The 17,756-nt window shown below is 45.4% G+C and overlaps 1 protein-coding gene across 8 annotated transcripts in view; it reads left to right on the plus strand.

The window, feature by feature from the left end:
• Positions 1 to 4,647: 4,647 nt before the first annotated feature.
• The window catches only part of CARD19 (caspase recruitment domain family member 19), a 58,048-nt gene continuing 44,939 nt past the window's right edge, over positions 4,648 to 17,756 (plus strand). For 4 of the 8 annotated variants that reach the window (XM_075938932.1, XM_075938931.1, XM_075938933.1 and 1 more), the window contains exon 1: positions 10,664 to 14,493. Coding sequence is in view for 2 of the 8 variants with exons in the window: in XM_006129717.4 (XP_006129779.1) it covers positions 6,037 to 6,052 (16 nt within the window). In the remaining 6 variants the exon portion in view is untranslated. Of the gene's footprint in view, positions 6,053 to 10,663; positions 14,494 to 17,756 lie in introns of those variants that run through there. The other 4 variants (XM_075938929.1, XM_075938928.1, XM_006129717.4 and 1 more) reach the window with 3 other exon arrangements.

Below are 17,756 nucleotides of genomic sequence, written 5' to 3' on the forward strand. Positions count from 1 at the left end.
CTCTTGTATGCACTATGATATGGCCTTTAATTACCCCCACTCTAATGAGGTGTCACTCACCCCTGTGCCACCTCCTGCTGGTCATCATGGGAATTAGCTCTGGCTCACTAGTGCGCCTTCATCTAGTGGCATCTCCTGTCATGAGCAGAGGTGAAAATGGGCCAGTTTGGCAAACTGGTAAGTGGGCAAAGCTGTGCAAATGAGCTGGTCTGATCCGGCACACTGAACCAGCAAGCTATTTATAGCCATTACACCATACCGGAAAGACACCGCACCGAGCTCTTTCACCCACCTGCATCCAAGCTCCCTCTTTCCCTCCATCTCATCTGTGCCTCTTGCCTGCTGCTGGCACCACTGACCATGCCCCTCACCCCACCCCCAGTGCTTCTGGAGCACCTTGAACAGCAGATTTGTGGCATTCAGGAAGCTCCAGGAGTGTGGGGGAGGGGACCTGCTCAGGGGAGGAGGTAAGGAAGAGGTGGGGCAGGGGCAGAGTTTTGGGGGAAGGGCTGGAATGGGGACAGGAAAGGGGTGGAGTTTGGGGCAGGGCCTGGAACAGAGAGGTGGTCGAGAATCCTCCAGCTTAGAGGAGAAGTCGGCGCCTAGTGATGGGGAATTCCTAGCCCCACAAAGAAACTCTTCTGAGTGTGAGCAGAACACAACCCAAAGCTGTGATGAGAATCTGCAGCAGACAGTGGGGTCTGAGGTAATAGCTGTAAGAAAGACCTGAACTGCCCTCATTCGTTGTAATCCAGTGCTCAATGAAAACTGTTTAGAGGACAATGCAAGTCTCACCATTGTTCACAGTGTCTTTCACAGATGTAACAAAATACAGGTCTGTGTAGCACTTTAAAGACTAACAAGATGGTTTATTAGATGATGAGCTTTCGTGGGCCAGACCCACTTCCTCAGATCAAATAATGGAAGAAAATAGTCACAACCATATATACCAAAGGATACAATTTTTAAAAAATGAACACACATGAAAAGGACAAATCACATTACAGAACAGAAGGGGGATGGGAAGGAGGTGAATGCCAGTGAGTTAATGATATTAGAGGTGGGGAAGGGGAGATGTCTGTGAGTTAATAGAATTAGAGGTGATAATGGGGGAAGCTATCTTTGTAATGGGTAAGATAGCTGGGGTCTTTGTTAAGTCCCGTGCGGAGAGTGTCGAATTTTAGCATGAATGCCAGTTCAGAGGATTCCCTTTCAAGTGCAGATTTGAATGTCTTCTGAAGTAGGATGCAGGTTAGCAGGTCATTCAGACAGTGTCCTTTCTGGTTGAAATGACAAGCAACTGTTTTTTCTTTGTGATCCTGTCTAATGTCTGTTTTGTGGGCATTGATTCTTTGGCGAAGTGTCTGAGATGTTTGTCCAATGTACATAGCAGACGGACACTTTCGGCACATGATAGCATAGATTATATTTCTGGAGGCGCAGGAATATGTATTCTTGATCTTATAACTCACTTGGTTAGGCCCAATAATGGTGTCAGCAGAGTGAATATGTGGACAAAGCTGGCAGCGGGGTTTGTTGCAAGGGAAAGTACCAGGGTTGGTATTAGTGTGGTATGTCCTGTGGTTGTTGGTAAGAATCATCTTGAGGTTAGGTGGTTGTCTATAGGAGACTATGGGTCTGTCTCCCAGAGCTTCTTGGAGTTTAGTGTCCTGTTTAGACAGGATCACAAAGAAAAAACAGTTGCTTGTCATTTCAACCAGAAAGGACACTGTCTGAATGACCTGCTAACCTGCATCCTACTTCAGAAGACATTCAAATCTGCACTTGAAAGGGAATCCTCTGAACTGGCATTCATGCTAAAATTCGACACTCTCCGCACGGGACTTAACAAAGACCCCAGCTATCTTACCCATTACAAAGATAGCTTCCCCCATTATCACCTCTAATTCTATTAACTCACAGACATCTCCCCTTCCCCACCTCTAATATCATTAACTCACTGGCATTTACCTCCTTCCCCCTCCCCCCTACATCCCCCTTCTGTTCTGTAATGTGATTTGTCCTTTTCATGTATGTTCATTTTTTTTAAATTGTATCCTTTGGTATATATGGTTGTGACTATTTTCTTCCATTATTTGATCTGAGGAAGTGGGTCTGACCCACGAAAGCTCATCATCTAATAAACCATCTTGTTAGTCTTTAAAGTGCTACATAGACCTGTATTTTGTTTCAGCTACACCAGACTAACACGGCTACATTTCTACCACTATTTCACAGATGTGAGATGCTAGAGGGATTCTGAGCCTCCATATCCTGGGGAGATGAGAACAGGAAATTCCAGCTAAGCAGAGACCCAGAGAGAACTACATTGTCTCTGCAATATCCCGTTTCATCTCGCCTTGGTCTCAGTTACTCATCTGACTGAGTAGTGCAAGGCACAAAAATACCCAAGAGAACAGATGGACCAGAAGACTGCAAGCAAGTTCCTCCACAGATGAGACCCAAGAGACAGTGATTGACAAGGACAAGAATTGTGTGTCTCTGAAAAGTTTATTTTGTTAAATTTAGTATTTCAAAGTCTTTTTTTTTTGAAAATGTAACCTCTTGTTTCCTCCTTTTAAAAAGTGCACTTAGCAGAAATCTAGTTTTGGAGATAAATTAATGTTTTTATTCTGATCTTGCTCTCCTTCCTCCACAATGCAGTGACCATGAAACTCAGGCAGGGAAGAAGCAAGACCAGAGAAAGGATCTAAAGGTGAGTAGGTAAGGTTGGAAGGCAGAGATACGAAGGCTATGTCTACACTGGCAGATGTAAAGCGCTGGCAGTTACAGTACTGCTTTGTAAACTGGTGTTCTGTGTTCACACTGTGCTCCTTGTGATGGTGAAGCATGTCTCATTAGCAGCTCTTGCAAGTCACAGAGAGCAGTGCATTGTGGTAGCTGTCCCACAGTGCAACTGGCTGCAGGGCGCTTTGGGAAGGGTTTGAAATGCTGCATGGGGCAGTTAGCATCAAATGATGCAGGTTTCCCAATCTCATTGCTCTATGGTTGTCATCCTACACATTGACAACTGCTTTTCAATAGAAGTCCAGGGGAAGTGGGGAGAGTTTGATGGGGGATGTCAGCATGCTGTCTTGTAAGTTCAGACAGCAGCAGACTGGGCTACAAAGAGCAGACTGGGCTACTTCCAGAAGCCACTCAGAATGCAACAAACAATTCAAGTGTCCACACTGCCCCCGCCCCAGTGCTGTATCCAGAGCACAGCAAGCTTTACACTTCTCATTGAGGTTGTTTACCTAGAGCAGTGTGTCTTAAACTGTGTTCATGGCACATTGATGTCGGAGGTGTGCCGTGGAGAACAACAGACTTCAAAATGGCTGCCCTTAAAGAGGCAGGCAACCTTTTTTTGTTTTAGGTTTTTTTTTGCTCAATAACTTTCCCCCGACCTCCCTTTTTTTTTTCTCAACAAAAAATCCTTGATGTTCCTCATAAAAAAATATTGCTTGGTGTTCCTCGGTCTTAAAAAGTTTAAGAAACACTGACCTAGAGGGCAGCCACTGTGGAGTTAGTGCGCACTAAGTGCCTTGTTAGTATGGATACCTCAGGCGTTACAGTGCTGGGAGCTGATTTATTGTGCAGTAACTTGTCAGTGTAGACTTGGCCTGAGGGTGAGAGCTGAAGCAGAAATCTCCAGAATGGTGGAGGGGGGGGGAAGTAAAAACTCTAGGAACAATATAGTTTTTTGTTACTATGAGGCAGAAATACACCTTCTATATTTAGTGTCAGATTCTGCCTGAATTTTTATACCCTGTGCAACTTCAAAGGTTTTATGCAAATTCTTTTGACCAAATCCTAGCTCCTTTTGTTATTGAAATTGATTCATTTGCTTCTTGTTGAACTCCCATAAAGAGGTTGTTTTGTGTACTTTACACAAAAGTGAGCCTTCTTATGAAGAGCAATGATTCACAGAAGCTCTTTGTGTCATGATTTCACGGCGTTGGTCGCTTCCAAAGTTGTTTGCTAACTGGTATGTTTGTATCTGAACAGGTGGGAACCTAATTGTGCAATTCCCACACTGCTGCCTGCTTGCAAACCATTTGTATTCTCTGCCCTGCCTTATCCCAGTTTATACTAATGTAACAATGGAATTGCACCAGCATCACAGTCGTGAATCACTGCAGAATCGCACTCTGAAAGTACATCTACTCCAGAATCCAGCTGTTCACTGAAGTCCTGATCCTGCAAAAAGATGCGTATTCAGGGACTGCTCATGGATTTCAGGTTAAGGATAAATGGAAGTGTTTGCAGGACTGGGGCCTTGCTTAGTGTCGCCCACAGAAAGCATTTTGCCTCAATGCTTCAGAATCTGCAGTGGCTTCCAATCCCTTTCCATGTTCTGGGTTTAATTTAAAAGTCCTTTGTGGTTGGAGTAAGGGCCCCATTATTGTTCCCTGACAATGGAGAACAGCTGAGGCACTTAAATGAACAGTCCAAATATTTCCATATAAGGAGTCTGGGAAGGAAAACCTTTCAAATGTGGGATTTTTCCCCTCCAAGTCTCATTTCTTTACACGTTAGGGCTAGGGATGTTAAATTGAGGATAAGCCACTAATTGAGTAATCAGTGGCATTTCCATCAATTAGTCCATAAGGGGGAGAATATAGTAGGAGCTGGGCAGCAGCCTGGCTCCTACTACATTTAAACTGCAGAGCCGCAGTGGGGTTAATTACCTGGGGTGGCACAAGCTGAGACTAAGCAGTCCCAGCTCACACTGCCCCTGGGAGCTAACCCCGTTGCGGCTCTGCCTTTTCTGCCCCTCCCCCCCACCGCAGACACGGTGCTGGGGGGAACCAGCTTTTAAGCCAGCTCCCCTCAGCACCATCTCCTGCTTCCCCCCACTCTTGTTGCCTCTGATATTGAGCCAACAAGTGGGCGGGGGGGAATGCGAGTAGTAGACTATTCAACTACTCTTTTACATCCCTAATTAGGACATTTGGAGCTTGTGGGGGGAGAGGAAGGTTAGTTGTTTTGTGGTGGAGGGATTTCTAGTCTTTAAATCAACACAGAGTCAATTAGTTCATTTTGCATAATTGTGCCTTATTAGAATTTGACATGGGCTAAGACATTATCACAAGTGTATTTTCAAACTATAAACATATGCATGTACATATATACATATGTGCATCCAGGAGTTCTTTCTCCAGGCATTCTCCACTGAACAAACACATTGATGCTTGTAATAATAGCTATCCAGCGGCCTGATGACCCACCCCTAAGGCTTACATATGTTGACTTTTCCAGTACACCCAGAACAGGACATACTCCAGTTTTCCATTGTTGATGTCCTGCCATCCTTTTGTTTTAGCATTGGCATTGGAACGTCAAGGGAAAACGTCATTTAGCAGAGTTTTGATCCTTTGATGTATGTAACAGATACATGGGGGTGCGCCTGAGTGGGCCAGTCTTCAGGTCTGCTTTCAAGAGTGCCCAGCATTTGAGGTCTTCATCTCTAGAAATTTAGTTTGGCCTTTAATAGATAAAGGGCCAAGACTCAAAAGTTTGGATCTGGCACAGCACTTCTCCCAAAATCCACAGGTGTTTAGATTCAGGGGTTTACTTTGGCTGACCTCTAGCTAATAAATGAACAATAAGGGCTAATGACGATGAGCACTTAGTCTATTCCATATGCAAACCCATCCTAACTATTCATAATAGTCAAGAATCCTGCAATTTTCTGTAAAACCCGGATTTCTTCCGTTCTAGGCTTCCTCATGCAGCCATTAAAATCAGTGGCAAAACTCCCACTGATGTTAGTGAGAGTGGGATCTGGCCCACATTTGAACATCACTCCCTTTGCAGTAGTTTGCCTTGCTGGCATTTTCTTCTCTTCTGAAGCACACAAGGGAGGCCTCTGCTGGTCGCACAAAGCCGTACGTGGCTCTCAGTGACTTTACTTTCACTTTATTTATTTGTCAGTGACCTCCCCTGTTCATGGAAGCAGGGAGACAACTTTTTCCGTAGCCCCCGTTTTACCTTTTTTCGGACATAGCCTGGAAGGCGTGTATCCCATGGACAATGCCCTACAGGACATGTAAGTGACCAACATTTCTATATAGAATGTTTTCAGTAGTATGAATCATTTGACTTTCAAAGTCAGATGAAGCAAAACAACAGCTCATAAAGGAGAGAGAGAGAGAAAGAGGAAGGGTGAGGGATTGGGCAGAGGAGTGGCTGGTAGTTTGATGAATACTGAGATTTTTCCTTTTAGGATTCTGTTTTGCAAATTATCAACTAGTGCTTATTGCTGGGACTTTAGTGCGTAACCTGATCCTTGGAAGAATTGTCAGCGCTCATTCTATTTTCTTATCACAGACAGAGATTTCACTAGATACGCGGCCTGCACTGCTCTATCCAGCTGGGGAAAAAAGGAATCTTATTGAGAAATTATGCATAACCAATGTATTTTCTAATTGTGATGCCAGGTGACAATGGCAACATTTAAGAAACAAAATAATTAAATTAAACAAAATATTCCTGTTTAGCAGAAGAAACAATCAGTATTCTAGTTTGAGATTAGCTAATCAGGAAGTAGGAATGTTTGTCCTTTAAACTGTTACTGTGGAAAATAAAACAGGGTAGTTGGCAGGTCATATAGATTGTTTGCTGAATTAGGAGATAAAAACCAAAGACGAATCTCTGCTTTTGAAAATAATTGGCCTCCACTGACATACTATGTCTGCCATCAGCAGGGAGCAAGGGAGCTGGGAATTACAGCTCTTAGATAGAGCAGCTTTTAAATGAGCATTATTCTACTTCTAGACTGTAATGGTTTTGAAGTGGTATTAAGCATTCAGCATGATACTTACATTAATATTGTAAATGCACACACCATACCCAATACTGCTCTTAGATTATCATGGTTCTGGCTCTCAGTGGGTTTTCCATTGTCATACTCCTGTCCAGTACATGCCACATCATAGTTATGCCTATGGTTATGTTTGGTTGCCTGTAGCACCTGCACATATTGTCATTGTGTTAACACGATGCATCTGTCTGGTTGTCCATACCTGAGTGTTTTTGTGTCAACTGTATGACTCATTCTGACTATCCAATCCAGATTGGATCCCAGAAGAGTTCTCTTTGCCAATAGTAACATAGTTGTGTGATTAGACTTACAAAAGTCATTCCCTCCCCCCCCCCCCCATCCCATATATGCAGAAATAGGGTTGGAACTCCTTTGTCTGAAACCTGTTAAAGGATAGGATATGAAAGTATATTGAAGGATATTAAAACAAGCTAGAGCACTGAAAACAAGAATCAGGGAATTAAACTGATCCTGAAGACAGCTCTCAATTCAGAGCCCAATCCATCTCCCTTGGCTGAAATCTTGCCTTAGCACACAACACAAAAGAGTTGGGCTTGTGCATTGGGGAGCTCTCTAACAACTGGGTGGGGGTAATGGGAAGTAATTCGTCCTCCATAAGACCACAGAGTGACAGACAAGCCATTCTGCAGCTAGTTCTCCATTTTCAGCCAGGAGCAGACTTTCTGGTGGCTGCACTCCACTTCATAAAGGGAAAAACTGGGGGATCCACAGAATGGCAAAGCCAATAGCCCCACCCAGCTTACATATGCCTGCATAGTGGGACCTGGGTTCTGTAGCACCCTGGAGATGCATACCTCCTCTGAAGATGGGTCTCAAATGTATCCTCAGATCTAAACATCCCAAACAAGGCGGACTGTTGGTGCCATGTACAAACATTGCTGCTCTGAGCTGCCCATAGTCAAAAGGCTCTTTGGTGACTCATATGAGCAGTTTAGACTTCAGTGGGCATGAAGTGCTGTTGAGCACTCAATGCTGCATTCTGCTGTGGATCACTCAGGGTATGTCTACACTGCAATGCTATTTTGGGATACCAAAAGTATCCCGAAATAGCTACCCTGCGTCTTTTGAATGTGTCCGCTATTTCGAAATACAGCAGATGCGCTATTTTGCCATCCCTGTAAACCTCATTCTACGAGAAGTAAGGGATGGCTCAAAATAGTGCTTTATTTCGAAATTTGGCACTGTCTAGACAGTGCCAAATTACAAAATGGCCTATTTCGAGTTTCGGGTGCTATATAGACGCAGTGTTAAAACAGCATCTTGGAGTGCAAATATTGTAAACATTGGGCCCAGCAATGGATTCTATCCACTTACTCCAACAGGTTTTGGCTCATGGCCCAGAGAGCTTTAAATTCCCAATTGGCAAATGGGAGGCCTGCTGATGGTAGTTTGTAGTCAGTTTCTGATGGCCATATAACCACACATGTATAAAGAGGGTGATGTGTTCTTAAATGAATCAGCTGGGATGGCCATACTAGCCAACCAACCTTTAATTTCTGCAGAGAGAGGAAAGGGTAGGGAGATAATATGGCTAGAAGGCCAAAGGAAAAATACCTTTTCAGGTCTCTCTCAAAGGGAAAGTCAAGCATGATTAGGTCCCAGTATAGCTGTCAGGTCAGAATCTCTCAGCATACATCTCATCTACACTACAGAGGAAGATCAAAGCTGCTATTGTCGATCTTCCAGGGTTTGAATTAGTGGGTCTACTTAAGACAGTTAATTCGAACTGAGAGGGGTGCTCCAAATGATGCCGGTTAAGTTTTGCTTTCACAAGGAGTGAGGGAAGTCAAAGGGAGAGTGTTCTTTCTCCCTTTGACTTTCTTCTGCGTGGATAGTGCCAAAAGCCGAGTTAAGGTACTTCGACTCCAGCTACACAATTAACATAGCTGAAGTTGCGTATCTTAATTCGACTTTATCCTGTGGAGTAGACGTACCCTCAGAGTATGTGAGTACATATTTTATATGTATAGTTTTATCTGATAGCATATTCATTTGGAGTCAAAAGATCCACTTGCATGTCACCTTTCAGCTCCTGTAGGATTTCTGCCTTAAAAACAGTGTTAATATATGCTAAAAGTCTCTTTACACCTATTGAAGGCTGTCTTGTTATAGTACATCTTGGCGGCATGGCATGTAAGAAAGCCATCCATTCCAGAGCTAGAAGCTATTGGACCATTATCTGAAAAGACAGTAAAGTACATGAAAAACGGAGCTCACCATGAGATGCTAGGGAACAATATCGCTTATGTGCCTCAGAGGGTGGTCTTCAGATCTTTGGGCTGCCTAGAATGGTCTCTCATTGACAAGGAAGTGTCCAGGGGAGAACACAGTGGCTGATTCTGCTTGCAATGGTTTTATCCCCTGTATGAAGGTTGGAAGAGCTATTGTTTCTCTTCAGTATAAATATTGCCTTTTGTCTTTTTGATGCCTGTCATAATTACAAAATGTCTTCCTTCGCCTTTGTATAACAGCTTAGAAATACAGCTCTTCCAAAGTGCTTTAATTTAATGAAAGCCTTTCCTTTGCCTAGCCTGTGCCGTTATCAGAAATCCACAGTAATAAATAATTTATCTAATTCTTCATTGATCACAGCACACAGACTCAAGGCTCAGCTTTGCTCCTCTAACAAAGCTTGTCAGTAAAGGTATCGGCCTTTTGTCTGAACCTGGTTGAGTAACTTAATGCTCAGGCAATTTTGGGGGAGTTTTTGAATGACACCGATCTCTTCATGTTTTCTGCCTCATAAAGCTAATAGATCCATATTTAATTAGAAGCTTCATTTGAAGCTCTTTCTTCCATTTAGGGGAGTTAATCCTTTTTTCTTAGGTTTGAAAATCTAGCTGTCAACTTTGGTTTACCTTTCCTAGTTAACCATAAGTGAGTGAATCCACTTTTCTAAATATCCAATTAAGATAAATTGTGCAAGGAAACATGGAAACTGCATGTGCAAATTAGAAAAAATGCAAACATTATTTGTGGGAAACTTACATTCTATGCTGATATATAAGTTCATTGTTACAAATTATACAATTAATGAATTGCTTCAAAAATTAGCAGTTAATTCTGCAAACCTAAATTTATATTCCCAGTTCAAACAGCAAGCACATGAAATTGGTCATTGAAATATATTCATGATGTATCAGTTTATATATTTTACCTTTTAGTTTGATGATAAGAATTGAAAAGGGGCATCAGAACTGAATCTGATGCAGAGAAAAGAGCCTACCTAAATCTCATGAATAATTAATTACTTTGTAAATTAACCTTTTTATGTGTCAAGCCTCCTGATCTATTCCGTATCTCCAAAGGCTTGCCCGTTCTCTCTGAGGAAGAGCAGGTTGTAGAATTTATTTTTTATTTTTTTGCCATGCTCTGTGCAGCTTTGAAACACTATGCAATACTGGCTAGTAGCCCCCAACACTCACAGACAGGTAGAACAGTGATATCAGAAATACACCATAGTGTGATGTAGCAAATGGTTCTACAGCCAGATAGGACTTCCACGTTTTTAAGGATAGGTGGAATTCCGATCTTCTTGCTCCTGAAGCTCAGGCCTTAATGATTGGAAATAAAAAAGAAACACCTTTAATGACAGCCATGTTAAAAATATAACATGTATTTTAGGAGGGCTGGAGTTTTCCACACAGTAGGAGTGTAACATATATATTAGCTAATTCAATAGTTGTATTTCCTTTCCTCTTCTAATAGTGAGATTGATACACCAGAGTAAAATGATATATTATGACAATACAAATGGTACAGCAGAGGGTGGGGATTAGGTGAGTGAGGTGGGGGCGGGGAGGACTCAAGAAAGCAATCAGCACATATGCATCCATGATAAATACTAGAAGACAATCTTGCGGTCCTCACTAAAACCAAACTGTCGTTGATGTCATAGACTACAGCGGGGGAGGGAACCTTTTTTGGGTCGGGGGCCGCTGACCCACAGAAAAATCAGTCGGGGGCACACACAAGTGAGAAGCAAAACAAACAAGCAAAGCCTCATTGATGTGGCCCCTGACTGAGAAGGAGAAAGTCATTCCCCATATTCCCCTCATGCACGAGAGCCGAGGGGGGGCAGGCTAGTAGATTGTGTGCTCTCCAGCCCCACAGAGGGGCAGCTGGGGGGCTGGAGAGCCTGTGTGAGCTCCCCAATGCTGGGGGGCCCCTGACCCTCAGGGGTCAGAACCAGGCAAGCCAGGGGCTGCATCCTGGAGTACAGGAACAAGGCCATGACAACTAATGCCAAGTCTTTTATAACCACTTATTCTGGCTATTTCTAGCTTCTTCTCCTCTTAGCTAAAACCAACAGCAGTTCTGCCCATCATTTGTGAAGACAATGGATGTTTTGTATCTGCCATATGCACTCACCAAAGAAATGGATTTTTGTTTTGAGTTTGAAAGATTAAAAATTCATAAGCAAATCTGCTTCAAGAATGGCTTTGGTTGTGGCTAGCAACAAAACAAACCTCAGTATTCCTTAAGGTGAAACAGCAGAAATAGTTTGTCTTTCTGTGCCAGCTATACAGTGCACAAATGATAAGAATTGTAGATTAACTTCCACAGAAAGTCACTTTTGCTTCTGCTGAAGTAATATACTAGAGGAATGTGTTAACCTTTATACTTACAATATGCTAAACTGCAGTAAACTACAGTAAATATGGCACAGAAATTGTCATTCAAGATTCTTGGGCTATGTCTATACTGCCCCCGTTTTGCACAAAAAATATGCAAATGAGGTGAAGCGTGGAACATTGCCACGCCTTGTTTGCATAATTAATTAGGCTCCGTTTTTACGCAAAACCTCCCTCTTGCGCAAGAGCCGTTCTTCCATATTTTTTTCAGGAAAAGGCGGGGCGGGAGGCAGTGTAGATATAGCCTGGGGGTAAAGAAAAATACTACTGAAGTGCAAAACAAAAAAGAGCCATACTATACTGCTAGAAAGAGGTTGCAAAACCATTGTCTTCTCAATTAACAGATTTCCAGGCAGGCCAGCAATCTCTTGAATCTTATATCATGCATGAAAGGGACAGATGTTCAAAAGAGCTGAGCTCAGCAGGGCCAACAGCCTCTCTGCAAGGCAGGGGAGGAGGGAGCTGCTAAGCACTCACCCTGGAAGGCAAGGGGCCTCAGGTGGCAGAGACAGGGTTGGGGCTAGGCAGACCTCCATCCCACCACGGAGCGTCGTGCCAGCCCCAGGCAGCCCCCAGTGCTGCCCAGAGTGCTCCGCGCAACATTCTGGCAGCAATTTCAAGGGCCTTTTGTATTGTCGGTCCCTCCCCCCCATTGGTGGGCCTGGCTGAGCATGTAGCATACTGAGCTCTTTTGTCCTATGAGTTTCACAATGGGAGTTGTTGAGCGCTCTGTGCTCTCAAAAATCTGGCCCTCCATGTTTGCAGATCCAATGACTTAGATCTTGAATTTGGTCTAGGTCAGTGGTTTTCAACCTTTTTTTCCTTCGCAGAACCCTAAACATTTTAAAATGCAGGTGTTGGACCCCTCTGAAAACCCTCCAGGGTTCAAGACAGTGTTCCCTGTAAGCAGTGCGCTTGTGCGGCCTCTTAGGAGAGATTCCAGTGCTGCCCAGCAGATTAGCAGAGCACCCAAGCTATATTTTTTGTTTATACCGCTGGTGTACATTCACACATGCCTCAGTGCATGTAAAAAATTATTCCACACATGAATAGAAAAAATCCACACATGGATGGAAAAGATTAAAGGAAACATTGGTCCATGTGGACCACAGGTTGAAAACCACTGATCTAAGTGACTTTCTGTGAATAAGCCATCTGCCTCTCTGAGTCAGCAGAATCCATTTAATCTTCCAACTTCGACTTTTGTCCAGTAGGCCTGCCTGGTACATCCTTTCTACATCTGTAAAGAATCTTCCCCTTGAGCTCACACTCTGGGACATTGCCATGGGAAGGCCTCTTTATGCTTTCCAAAGAGAGAGCTGCACTTTGCTCTGCAACACACTCTTTTTGGCTTTTACTTGCATTGAGGGATGCCTCTGCTAACGAGGATGACTTCCCCTCCTCCTTGTCCTACAGCCACCTTACTATTTTCTGCTGATAAAAACACAGAGGTTTCTTCCTCCATGCCCTTGTTGCCTCTCCCTCCTCAGCTTTTACCTGTGGGAACTCAGAGACAACCTTCCTTTGGCTACAAGTCACAATGCTAACAGCTGTGGGCTGTGGTACTATGACTTTGTCTACATTTAACAGTTTAAAGCACAGCTACAGCAGTGCTCTAAACTGAAAGTGGGGCCACGACGACGTAGGCCACCTCTGCGAAGGGCGTAGCTAACAGCACTGTAGTCTGATTTACACTGGTGCTTTACAGCACTGTAACTTGCTGTGCTTGGGAGGTGTGAGTGTGTGTATGTGATTTTTCACACCCCAGAGCCAGAAAGTTACAGCGCTGTAAAGTGCCAGTGTAGACTTGGCCTATGTCACTTCAAACCAACGTATCAGCTGGTAAATTCTCAAAGTACCCCTTAAACTCAGTGCAGACTAAATATACTATAGTTTCAAACTGCCCCACAACTAGGAGTTTTACCTCCTCCCCTGTGATTATATAAGATTCCATAATCACATCTCTCCTGACTAGAGAAATATGTGTTCCAGCATCTCTGCATCTGGCACACTCTATCATTTACCTGGTCTGTTTAATAAACTCTGATCTGGGACCTTACTCTGTAAGCCTTATTTACACTGGCATTTAATCACGCCAGTAGTTCTACTGACTTCAGCAGGACTCCTCAAGTGAGTGCAAGTGTGTGTGACTGGTCCCACTGCATACACTCTCCCATCTCAGGGCAGCTTTGAGCCTCTGCAGCTATGTATTCTGTGCACAAACTAAAGAGAAAATCCCTCAATGTGGGGGCTTTGGAAATCTGGATGGAATGGTATGGCTGGGGCCCATGTCTAGTAAATAATGTGCACAAAGGACTGGTTTCACTCCCATGCACCTGAGGGGATTGCCCACATATGTGACCTTCACATATCCTGCCAGGGCCCCCCCATAAACACACCCACTTTCTCCCTTTCTTGGGCCCTGAGCTCCGCTTTCCAGGCTGTCTTTGGAAGGTGCTTGATTTGTACCGAAATAACAGCCCACTTGCCTTGTCCCTCCTGTTCCATTTCCATACTACAGACTGGGGGTTAAGCCCCAAGAAAGGCAATGACCAACGAAGGCCAGTTCTGCGGCACGGAAGCTGCTGAGCCCCTGTTGCTGGCAGCCAAGGCTCAGACCCTCCCAGAGTCCATGGAGCATCAGAGCCTTGTTCCAGGAGTTACCAGCCAGGCCCTAGTGTCTGACACGCAGCCTGCAGCTGGCATCTGCCAGTCCCGGGGAAGGGGGAGGAGAAGGAAGCCCAGGCCCCCGTTGCTGCTCAGAGCTGGGCAGGCGGCGGCTTCTTTTGACGTGCAGCTGGGCGGGTGGATGTTAGCGAGGCTGGTGGAGGGAGTCATCAGGGTGTAACCCGAGCTCCAGCAGCTGGAGCTCCCCGCAGCAGCCGCCTGCCAGTCGGAGGGGGCCGGGCCTGCCAGCGCACGGAGGGGAGGGACTGGCAGCTGCGGCTACACACCAAGGAAGTGTCCACGCACGGCTCCGGCCGGGATCCCCCACTGCCGCCATCATGCCAGGTCAGAGAGCGCCCTGCGCCGCCAGAGGGGCAGCTGCTGCACGGGCTGGGAGGGGACAGGCTCTCCGGCTGCAGGGAGCGCGCGGAGCTGGGGCGGGCTGGCGAGGGCGCGCGGAGCCTGTGCACTGGCTGTGGGTGACTCTGGCTGCAGGCGGCGCGCCGAGCTCGGGCGGGCTGGAGAGGGCGCACGACGGGGGAGAGCCGTGACTGGAGGCATTTCGGAGCGTTCTCTGCAATGAGATTGTCTGGTCTCAGCAAGGGCGAGACAGCCAGTGGTTGGCACCTCTCTAAGCCGAGACTCTGCTCCAGCAACATCTGGACCACGGATGTTCCTGGACCAGGTGGAGCGCTAGTGGCTAGGAGCCCTTTGACCGGCAGGGCAGCAAGCTGCCTGCAGCGAGCAGGAGCCTGGTGCACCCCAGCAGGGCTCCCCCAGGACGCTGGGAACCCAATGGAGCCAACGAGGCACGCGGCAGGCGCTGGCTGGTGGCCAAACCAGATCGGGGGGAGGGGGAGGGAGGGCAGTGGCACAGGGGCCAGAAATGACCTCCCTGGTTCTGGAAAAATTCCTCATCTGGAGCTGGTCAGGTCCTGAGGGTGCAGGACCAGAGAGGTCCAACCTGTAGTTCTCACTTGAGGAAGCTCTTATGGCAGTGATGAGCAACCTAGGCTGAAGGGGCCAGATGTGTGACCTTCCTTCATCTCACTGGGCTGCAAGCTCGTGGCAACCAAGACAGTCTCCCAGGAGAGGATAGTTTTACTAACTGCATTTGCCTACGCGGAATTTGCAGGGTGGGCCAACTGAACTGTAGCAGCACTTTGACTGGATGCAGAGGGAATGCACAGCTCTTACAGTCAGTGTTGTGTGCAATCAGCAGGCACCTCACTTCATGTGCCTTTACTTTCCATGTGTGTCACTTTAGTAATACCAGTAGGGGAAAAAAAACGATGCGGATGGAAACCAGTGGAAGCTGGCATCCCTGGGTGTGGCCAACAGTGAACAAAATGCCTTGTGGGTCATACAGAACCCTGATGGGATGCATGCATTCTGTGGTCTACAGATTGCCTATAACTGCCTTATGGGGTGACACATGGGGCGCATGAAGAGTCACGTGTCCCCCCCCCAAATGCAGTCGTAGAGAGGGAGAAGGGGCCAGCAGCCAAAACAGAACCTTTGGATATTTCGGGGAAACCATCCTGGGCCCCGTACTTGGGGCCATCTTACCTCAGGGAGGAGGGAGGGAGGCGCCTCCTGCTCTGCCTTCTCCTGCCACCACCTTAGCCCAGTGCTGCCTCTGGGCAAAATCAGCAGCCACGGCTGCCAGAGCTGAAGCCAGCTGCTATGTGGTGGCGAGCAACCACAAACAGCCAGCTTCAGTTCCGGCAGCTGCCATGGCCTGGCAGCCGGCGGTTCACGGCCTGCACTGGTCTGCGGCCCAGCAACTGGGAACTGCTGTCCTAGGGAACCTTCAGCTTGTGTATCCCAGCAGTGCAATGACTGGCTAAGCAGTCCAGCCTGAGGTCACAATCAGGAGACTACAGCACATTGTGTAGTAACCTAGAGCTGTGTCCATGTACTTGCCTCTATGACGAAAACCCAATCGTGCTGTTAACTTGCAGGGCAATAACTTTCTGCAACAAACCTTAATTCCTTTGGTGCATCATTGCTCTTGGGTTATATGTACTCACCTGACTTAAAGTAGTAAATACCACGGGCCCTAGATTGTGGAGGAATTGAGTGTGGGGTCAGTAATACACATCTGGTAGTGACTGTCCATGTATCCTCATCATGGAAGTTCTGGGCTCCATTTAGGAATCCCAGTCATGGAGCAAGGCCCATTGCATTTGGTGCAGAACAAAAGGATGGTTCCTAAACTCACATTGCCACACAACGGTTCTCTAGTTCACAAGCAAGCAAGCAGCTCTAATGCAAATGCAGAGAGTTCATAAAATGGAGTAGCTGGCTGGTTTTAAGAGCTGTGGGGCAAGATGTACTGATTGTGGTTTGAAGTTGTGTTTAATTTTTGTTTTCTTTTTTCCTGACAAACACTAATGTTGAAAAAAGTCTCAAGAGGTAGCCCTGTTAGTCTTTAAAAACAACAAGCAGTCCTGTGGTACCTTAAGGTATGTCTACACTGCCACCCTAATTCGAACTAGGGTGGCAAATGTTGGCATTCGAACTTGCAAATGAAGCCCGGGATTTAAATATCCTGGGCTTCATTTGCATGTTCCTGGGTGCCGCCATTTTTAAATGCCCCATAGTTCGAACTACCTGCCTGTGGCTACATGCGGCACGGGCTAGGTAGTTTGAATTAAAGCTCCTAATTCGAACTACCGTTATTCCTCGTGCAAGGAAGGAATTTACCTTTATAAATTTACCCTTATAGATTACTAAGGGTATGTTTACACTTGCACCCTAGTTCAAACTAAGGATGCAAATGTAGGTGACCGAAATTGCTAATGAAGCAGGGATTTAAATATCCTGCGCTTCATTAGCATGATCTCGCCAGCGTGGTACTCACTTTCGAAACAGTTGTTGAGCGGAGTACCGTGCCAGCGAGATCATGCTAATGAAGCACAGGATATTTAAATCCCTGCTTCATTAGCAATTTCAGTCACCTACATTTGCATCCCTAATTCAAACTAGGGTGCAAGTGTACACATACCCGAACATAATAATCAGGTCTATTACAATTGCCAGGTGAATATGAACTGCTGGCTCATGGCTTTAATTTGGAAATAATTAGTTGTTTGTTTATTTCTAAACAAACAGAAAAAGCATCTATTTAAATAGCCTGAGGCATATGATGTGTGTACGTCTGAGATATGATCTCTCCTCCACAGTTGCATGTTGAACTAATCCTCTAGGCTCACCATGAATGAGTCTTCCATTGAAGGCAATGGGAGTTCCAGAGAGGGGACACTTAATTCTTACTTTCTTATTTAGCATTTAACCTTGGATGGTACATCTAATAAGGTTGTGAGGTACAGAATCAAATTTCAAAGTGCTGATGACTTTCAGAGTGATCCAGGACTTGGAGCTATGATAATATCAAGAAGAAAAAAAACCAATTTAAGACACTGTGCTGCTGGATTGTTTTTATTTTGTTTCATGTTTTAAATCGTAAAGTTAATTTAGAACTTAATCCTGCATTACTTCCACATGAGTAATCCCGACTAGTGATGACAGAAATTTTGCATGCAAAACAACAACAGGACTGATTTCTTAACAGCTCTGCCTAATGAGAGATTTTTAACTTCAAG

The sequence above is a fragment of the Pelodiscus sinensis genome, chromosome 11 (genome assembly GCF_049634645.1).
Source record: "Pelodiscus sinensis isolate JC-2024 chromosome 11, ASM4963464v1, whole genome shotgun sequence".
Taxonomy (NCBI): domain Eukaryota; kingdom Metazoa; phylum Chordata; order Testudines; family Trionychidae; genus Pelodiscus; species Pelodiscus sinensis.